Genomic DNA, 9,606 nt, shown 5'->3' with positions numbered 1-9,606 from the left:
GTGCCCCACATTGGGTGCCAAAAGGACTGTTGTGGTTTATCCCAGCAGGCAGCTGAACACCACACAGCCGTTCACTCACCACCACCCCCTGCAGTGGGATGGGGGAGAGACTTGGGAGGGGAGGAAAAAAAAAGAAGTAAAATACATGGGTTGAAATAAAGACAGTTTAATAGGACAGAAAGGGAAGGGAACAACAACAACAACAATAAAATAATATACAAAACAAGTGATGCACAATGCAATCGCTCACCTCCCACCAACCGATGCCCACCCACTTCCCGAGCAGCGGTCTCACCCCCCAGCTAACTCCCCCAGTTTATATACTGAGCATGACATCACATGGTATGGAATATCCCTTTGGCCAGTTTGGGTCAGCTGTCCTGGCTGTGCCCCCTCCCAGCTCCTTGCTGGCAGGGCATGGGAAGCTGGGAAGTCCTTGACTTAGTATAAGCACTGCTTAGCAACAACTAAAACATCAGTGTGTTATCAACATTATTCTCATCCTAAATCCAAAACACAGCACCATACCAGCTACTAGGAAGAAAATTAACTCTATCCCAGCCGAAACGAGGACACATAGTTACAACACTTTTCAAAACACTTACTAAAATTTTCAGGCAAAATCTGGCTAGTAGGAGTATACAGAGAAGTCACTTTTGTTTTTTGTGCTTTTTTTTTTTTAAATACAAGTTTATTAATTTCTTATAAATGCTTTCTACAAGCACTCTTCTTCCTTCTGACATTTTAGTATTGCTCATTAACATTAATGGAAATGCTAAAATCAACACTTAGCCAGAGGACAGAAAGCTGCATAAGTTTGCCCAGAATTATTTCCCATCCCTTAACTTCTGCATCCCTCTCTCTAAACTCAGGTTGTGGTCTCTCTGAGCAAGAACCATATGTACCTTCATAAAGCACACAAACACATTATGGATAATTACTGTAAGTCATTACAGAACAAAACCACAGCATACAACAAAAATACAAATTTCCCTGACTACTTTGATAATGCATCCCAGTCATGATTTGAGATGAAGATAATCAAACTTCCGCATGACAGAACTTCATGTAGAAGAAAGAATTTAAAAATATGTATTTTAAGGGATCTGTTCGACTGAGTGCTTTAAAAATGTTTCAAACTAGTTTTGGTGACTTAATATTTATACTCCATACCAAATGCAAGTGACCTGACCAGTGTTCAAATGGAAAATTAAAATTGACAGGATCCCTCGCTACAACTGCAAGAGATTGAAAAACTACACACATCTAAGAGTGCTAGACATTTTTAAACATGAACAGAATGACATAAATTTCCAGATCTGATTCAACAGTTATGTTGAAACAGAACTGTTCTAGGAATGTCAAGACTACACATTAAAGTCGTTTACTGGGTAGCTTTTACATCAGACAGGTTTACAATCAAAATCCATGAAAAGAAGCAACAAAAACCAATTACCATACCGTTGCAGGTAACTGTAGCAGGATTACAGGAAAACAGTAATTCTTCAGCCACAAGGATGGGGCTGGCAGGAAGCCAGACTGAAGGAAAAGCTAATAGATGGTGCTCGGGGAAAAGCCTGTGAGGAAGCCATTTTTTCGGCCTCCCACCTGCCCATCCTCTTAACATATACCCTGGGTGCCTGCTCCCTGCACATGCAGGCATCCTACATGGCTCCTGTTTTTACGACCTGGGGAGCCCATGCACTGGTTATGTCCAGTTTGTGAAATCAAATTTGCAAAAGCACAATTAATGCAATCCCTATAAAAAGTATTTTTACTACATGAGTATTTGCAAATGTGAAAGGACTGACTAATTCTGCCTCTGGATATCAAAGAACTGGTAGTAGAAACCAGAGCGATTACTTTCAGCTAACTGAACATGTGATTAAGTTCCTCTTGTAAAATGTAGGGTATTCAGTTTGTGAGACACACTGTCATTCAATCTGTTTTGACGAGCAGAATGGATGCTAGAAGCAAGAAAAGAACTTAGGAACCATCACTGCTCCATAAACAACATAATGCATGACCTGAGGGTGACACCTTTAATTTTATAGTGTCATTTTTGCTTCCGAGTAATGTTTTATTTGGGATTACTAGTTTGGTATCACTGCTCCATGAGAATTCAGGTTTTAACAATGCCTTTAAGGTCCCTCAGCACAAAGCTTGAAGGGTTGGTACAACTATGGCAGGTTGTACTTCAATTTCTTTGAAAATAAGCAGCAAGTCTCTGTAGATGTGTCTGATAAACTGCTCCCCGCACTTAACATTACTATCAGACACTATACCAACCAGAAGTATAGCTCCTTCTCAGCCTTCTGGAACTTCTTAAGGTTAGGAGAGCATTTAAGGTAGAAGAGCTGTTACTGATCATGGAAGAAAATTGACGGAAAAACCCAGCGCAGTTATTCCATCTTTTTACACCCCAAAATTGTTTATATCAGGACTTTCACAGTATCAGAGAAAATTCTGTTCTCTGTCATATGCTGTCATGTTCCGTGAGAATGCAGCAAGGCAACTGAAGCAAGCTTTTGGGACTTTACACTATTTTTACAAGTTAACAAAAAGTTTCCAATTCAAACTGCTTTTCTGAAGGGTGGGTATTTTGAAAGAATTCTGTAATGTGGTATTTTTGAAGCTTCTAGCAACAGATGAAGCTGAATGAACGCAGAGAATTGGTTTCTTTTGGAAATCTTTCCTGCATAATTATGTCAATGTTATTCCCAGTTAAAAGGGAGAAGGGAAACAAACTATATGCTACTCGCATTATGTAAATTACAATTATAATTAATACCTTCATTTCAATTGTTAGGTGATAAAATAGAATCTTGAAAATGAAACACTGCTGATAGATGCTGTAAAGCCTTAGGTAAGTTGTACAGTCAGCCAAAGGGAGATAAGAGTAGGGGGAAAAAGAAGTTATGAGACAGAGAAAATGCTCGAAATTAACATTAAGAAAATAAAAACGGAGTGGCATAAACCAGAAGGAATAAACAAGGCAAACAAACATTTTGATTAAAAATTCATCATAGACTGTCATCTTTAGTGGTAAATTACAGAATTTACAAAGGTGAGATTATTAAATTTATTAAATTGCAAAAGGCAAACCAACACAAGAAGTAATCTGCAGTGTACTCCGAAAAGTTTTGTTGTTGATACAGTGTCTTGCCAAATAACTTGGAAATAGCCAGAAAGAAAGCAGGAGATATTTAATGAATAGTGTATTCTAAATTGTTAACTTAAAAACATACTCCCCCCCCTTTTTCCTCTTTTCTTTTTTTGACTTTGAAATTAGAGGAGAGCTAAGCAAATGAGGAACAGGCAATTTCATCTTCATTCTGGTAAGTGAATCAATTGATTAATTTTCTTCCCCTCAGAAGACCACTTTTAGCCAAGCTAAATAATTTTTTTCAATACAAAACAAATTTTAGCAATTTTTTCTTGTTTCTTACTTGTTTACATTAATAAACATCTAGTGAATTAGTTTATTAATAAACATCTTGTGAATTTGCCAAGTTCACACACAGTTAATACATGATTTGGTCCTTGCCCAAACACTGTTGCCCATGCGTAGCATATGGTGTGCCAGTGTGTTAAGATACTGAGTGGAAATGTTCCCCTGATGCAGGTTTCCAAAAAATGTTATTTTGTTCTAAATAATTTTAATATTTTAAGGCTTGTCAAGTTCCATGAGTTCTTTGAAACTCTGTTTAAGTGCCAAAAAAAATTCTATTAGCAAATAAAACATGTTTATATATATTTTTAGAAACACAGAAACTTAGTAAGTATGCCAAACAAGTTCAGACACAAAGCATAGTAAAATAAGCGGTTAATTTTCTTTCAGAAATTGTAGTGATTTCAGATGCATGGTCCTCCACTCCCCACCCCGAGTTCTGATTCATTTGGCTACCCAGGGTCTGCATCAATGCCGTACATGCTCCTACATGTCCCCTGAAACAGCATAAAGAATAGGGCAGTTTGGATTATCCATCATTTCACTAATAACGAAGACAGATGTGATCTGGCCATGCCTCTACAGATCATCTTCTCCACAGCACAAATCTTTACCCCATCAGCTGTGACAGTAACACTGCCTAAGCTCATCTGAAGTGAAAATACTGTTATCTCTTTTTTTTCAGCGTTATTTGGAACAAAGACGAGTTTACTGCCTAAGCTGTCTTTACCGCTGAAAAAAATGTCCAAAGAACTATCACCTTAGTGATAGTCCCACAAGAGTGGGAAAGGATCACAGATCATAAATCAGATGTGCTAACCACCTTGAAGAACTCCAGCTGCTATAAATTAATACTCCTTGTTCCAGGTGACCTGGAGCTCACTGGAATTGTATCTGAAAGTCCTAACTACACTTAAGCACTGGAAGAATACAAACAAGTACACTGTTTTGTCAAGACGGAACATGGCAGACACATTAGGTTCTTGAAGACTGGCATGAGCAAGTGGGAAGAGATTCCCAAATTCCTAAATATTCTTATACAGCTCCTCAGGAATCTAGGTTTTATGAATGCAACAAATATGATTAGTGATCCTGACCAGGAAAATGAAAAAATAGAGTGGCTGCTAGAAGAGGCTCAATACGGACCCATGGGAAGTTACTTTCATTCTACTGATAGGACCAAAAGAAAGGGACCTAGACATAGTACCTTGAAGGAAAAGTGTACTCCTTTCAGCTCTTGACTGCAAAAATTTTACTGAACCCCAGGAAAGGCCCTTTAGAGGAGGGGTTTCTGAAGGGCTGCCCACAAAACCACTCACTACCCACCTAACTTTTGTATTACAATTCCAAAGTGGTTTTTTTTTGCTTGTTAATGACTACTAGGCATAAAAATATTGTGTTGCTATTTATGTGGTTTTGCCGCCCCCAGAGCTTAACATCCTATCCATTAAGCAGCTGTCAATGACTAAAATCTTTAGGAAACCCTGTCTTACAGACAGGCCTCTGAAAACATCTGGGATTTCAGTCAGGTTCATTTTAAGATATAAACATGTCTTCAGTGGAAACAGCTGCATGTTCTTACTTAGTGTTTCCTTTGTAAGTGATTGATAAAGTGCTACAAATCTGTATTATGCCCTGAAAGTATGTTCTTCCTATTAAATGGATACCACTACCTTGCAAGAAAAGAAATTTCATGATTTTGTCAACACAAAACGTCAGACGGGAACAACATCTTGAAGAGAGAGTAAGTACTTTTGTTTAGCTGACATTTTGGCTGAGAAAGCAGAATCACTAGGTAAATGTCTGCTAATAGTAAATAACTGATCAACCAGCTATGGTAGTTGTAACTATTTGCAAAAAAGAGAAAGAGACTGCACCACCACATTGCTACAGTTTCACCACTTATCAATACTGGTGAGGAGATACAGAGATGTTTGGGATGCTCCACTCCCTCTCCCTAAATATATTTCAGATGCTGACAATCTGCTGATAAAAATAAAATAACCTTCAGCCAAACGGTAACAACGAAATGCATATATGAAGAAGCAGTAGAAGCTGTATGATATGTTTTAAGATTTTTTTATACTTTTTGTTGTGTGTGCATCTAAATATAATGGAGATTCCCGGTTTCCTTACCTGTCAAGATAAATATATCAGTGATCAAAACCATATGCATGGCAGTTAAATACTAGGTATGTCAGTAAACTTTCATGTTAAAATTAGAAGTCAATCCATACTGGATGATAAACAAAGAAATTTACCTCTCTTTTTCTAGCTCTTCTAAATAACCAGTGCTTTCTCTGCTTCCATTCATAAATCCCCTTCTCGGAAATGATCCCATGGGAACAGGACTGCACTCTCCTGAACGGCTTGACACAGACCCTTCCCGGCTCCCGTATGAACGCACAGACACCTTTGGCCTTAACTTCACTCCAGGGAAGTTGGTACTTTCCAAGTTCAGTTCTGGATAATAAAGAGCAAACATTTTCAGAGGTGAAGTTCAGCAGCACAAATTTAAAAGATCATTTCTATCTTACTTTCTGATTTGAAGAACAAATCCATGATTTTTTGGTGGGAACATTTTACATTGGAATCCACAGAAGAATGTAATGTGAACAAAACCAATCTTAATGCTATACTTGGAGAACACTAGTCATCTGAGCAGATGGCCAAACTGCAATCCCGACAGTCAGAACAGTATCCCCAGATGAGCCTGCCTACCTTTTTCCCAGAGGACTTAAGAAACAGGCAGGGTTTTGCATAAATGTCATGTGAATTGTTCCTGTGGCCCACTCCCTAATAGCTTCTTTCTCAGAGATCCTGCTGATGCTTCACTGTCACATAGATGATGACAACTCTGTTCACCACAGGGCCCTTAAATGTAGACATCCCCTATGATATTTCTGGTTCAGTGGTAGGGATAATGGATGTATACAGGGAGTCAGTGGTCTGGGCTTGCTCTGCACATCCCATATAATGGGATGGTGCACATTCCAGCAGATGCTCTAGGGAAGGGGGCATCAATTTGCAGCATGATAGATACAATTCCAGTAATATGACATTGAGAGGGCAGGGCATGCAAACAAGTTTAGAAAATTGGTGGAACTAATCCATCATCAATTTAAACAAATGTATTTTTCTGAAGAACTGAACGAAATGCAAGTTGTATCAAAAGCAATTAACATGAAGCCATAGGGTAACAGGAGCAAAAGCACAAAAGCAGCATAGGAACATATTTTTTTTGAGAATGTGTCTTAAAATGCTTAGTAAAAATAACAGGCACTGAGACTATGCCTAACCATCAAAGTCAGCACTGGAAAGAAGATGCAGCTGAGTTAGAAAATTTTATCCCAAAGAAAAAAGAACTAAGAAACAAATGAATCTACTTAAAACATAATTCTACATTTACCTTTAAGTCGTTCCAGTAAGTCAATTTGTCCAGAAGATGCCATTGCCTCATCTTCAATACTTCCTTGTAGCTGTTTCAGCACCTCCTGTAAGAAATTAAGCGTAATTAAGAAATCCATACAATAATAAACCACAAGGTAACTACATCTTATGCTGCCCGTGAGTGCACATTTATGTAAGAGCTACTGAGACACTGATGTAAACAATATTTCATGTGAGCCATGATCAAGCATCATAACTTTAATTGCCATCAAATATATTCTACAGTATTTCCCCAAGCACTGTCACGATGTAAAGTATATCCTGAATAACTCATTCTCTCTGGTAGTCCCATCTATCGGCTTATTTAAAAGTTTTTCTCAAAGTGAATACCAGTTATCTTGAATTTACAGATGGAGATATGGAAGCATAGAGAAATTAGTTAAATTTCTCCATCTGTGTAGCTAAAGTTAAGTCTTGTAAAAGTAAAATTTGGATACATAGCTAAAAGTTACAAAAGTATCTTGAATACCACATTTTTTAAACCTCAAAGATATCAGAGCAAAAGTAATCCCCAGGATTTATTTTCTGCAAGGCCTTAGCACCACAGTAAACCACCAAGGAGAGTCATATTATTCTTATTACTACCACCACACCTGTGAGGAAAAGACTTAAGATTCCTTCATGGTGTCGTATTATTTGGCTTACTACTACTACTACCACCATGCCTACACGAAAGAGATTTAGGACTGCTTCACGCAGCTGAAGCTTCAAAGCCAAGAATATTGCCGTGTGCTATTGAAACTATGTATGATAAAACTATACAGCTGAAGGAACATACTTCTAATGCACAAAAAGATTCATAGTGAACAATGACTACTACACTAAAAGGGCCCTGTAAGCCCCTAGGTCCCTAATGCTCGGTGGCCTAAATTCAGGTAGAAAATTAAATGCAAGTTAGTGAATGCCTTTTTTATATCATAATGGTGGATACATCAGTAGCAAAAGTATATTGAAAAGACTGGCCACAAGGCAAAACGCTCTTACTGGAATTTAAGTATCAAAAATATCATTTTTCATACTGTGGCATAGAAAATATTTTTAGAAGCAGCAATAGTCAGGAAATGAAAACAATTCTGAATAATGAAAGGTACACCCATATTTTTGATACATAGACTCTACACCCAGAATTGTACTTCTGTTCAGACCTGAAAACTAATGAACTTAGACAACTTAAAAAAATCTCCACATCACTGTTTTGCTCTTTTAAGAGCCTACCATACCTTACTGTCAACATTAATGGTTCTTGCAACTTGTACAGAAGGTACCTTTTAAATGTATTTTGCTCTTTTCAAAGGAAACAAAATGGCATCTACAAGAAGTCAAGATATTCTTTAAACAGACAAACTACTGAGCTTTCCGGTATTCAAAGTGTTGTTCCCTGTACACATACACACACACACACACACAAAAAAAAAAAAAGTAAAAGGATTTTGAGTAAAGAACTGCACAAGGTTTTGGGGAAATAATCTCCAAGCACTAGACTCAGAGCAAACAGTAGCCGCACAGTCACTGCAGCCACCCACTACATAACTAGATGCCAGTACTCTGGAAGAGGAATTCTAGAGTAGAGACACACTACTTATGTTTACACTGTTTTGTGGAAATAATTCTGGAGGTGGAGTTGAGGCCAAATTTCCCAATTTACATGTTGCCTGACTGATGGAGTCAAGGTGTGTGTCTGCATTTGCGTTTTAGTTTGGATCAGTCTGACGCCAGACTCCCATCTGCCCCACCAGCTGTACTTCGGTTCACATGGTAGGGTGATCTCGGACCGTGAACCGAATTCCCTTCCCATCAAACCAAGCCAGCAGTTACACTCAAGACTGCTAACGAGCATTCACTCCATGGGACCAGGCTGGAGCTAGTCCAAAAACAAAATCCCCTGAACATATATAGTATGCACGCTGGGTCCTCAACATAATTCATCTCCAGATCTGCTCTTACTGCACTACCTGTTAAGGCTGGCATAGCCTTTAGGATCAAGTCTGGTGTGATAAAATCACTACTCTGAGAAAGACATCTCCACTGTGCTTGTGCTTTTAAGTACATTCAAGGGCATCCTCATTAGCCATATGGCCCAGCCATCTCTATACACAACATCTACCTTGCCAGCAAAGTCAGACAAACAAGTAATCTGGTGTTTTTCAAAGAAGGACTCCTACATTACCTAATGTAAGGGCAGATAACATTTGCAGACAGCAGCCTTAGCTTAAAAGCCTAAAAGGGCAATGTGGATACGTGGAGTGGTCTTGGGCGTTTTGCATGCTTCTGAAAGACCTGTCAGCTCAGTTAAATTTAGAAATTACTAATGAATCCCTTTCCTCTGAGGACAGTACCTTGGTGCAGGGAAAAAACCCAACCCGAACTTCCAACCCCTCCTCCTGTTCCCTTCCTAGAAGCCTCTTTCTCACCTCTCGCGTGGCAGTTCTGCTATTTCAGAAATCATATGTTCAGGATGCTTTCCTACATAATGAGTCTTCCTGCTTCAAGAGCCAATATGAACAGCTAAGTGGAAATACTATCACCTTTTCCTGTGCTACCAAATTACATGACTGAGGTGTCCAGGCAGCTCAGGACTGCTCTTTCTGAACACTGGCAACAGTTAAACATTAGCACACTGGATCACCTTTCTCAATTTTCTCTGCTACAATTAATTAATTAATTTAGGTTGTAACTTTCAAATTTAAATTATCCCCTTTTCTTCA

At 38.5% G+C, this 9,606-nt stretch overlaps 1 protein-coding gene across 1 annotated transcript in view; it reads right to left on the bottom strand.

Annotated features, from left to right (window-relative positions):
- The window catches only part of APC (adenomatous polyposis coli), a 67,312-nt gene that overhangs the window by 42,756 nt on the left and 14,950 nt on the right, over nucleotides 1-9,606 (bottom strand). The window contains 2 exon segments of the mRNA XM_009321086.1: nucleotides 5,713-5,914; nucleotides 6,861-6,945. Coding sequence (XP_009319361.1) covers nucleotides 5,713-5,914; nucleotides 6,861-6,945 — 287 coding nt within the window.

This window comes from Pygoscelis adeliae, unplaced genomic scaffold (genome assembly GCF_000699105.1).
Source record: "Pygoscelis adeliae isolate BGI_AS28 unplaced genomic scaffold, ASM69910v1 Scaffold83, whole genome shotgun sequence".
Taxonomy (NCBI): Eukaryota; Metazoa; Chordata; class Aves; order Sphenisciformes; family Spheniscidae; genus Pygoscelis; species Pygoscelis adeliae.
Note: the sequence above shows the minus strand (reverse complement) of the source record. Positions and strands in the feature narration are given on the sequence as shown.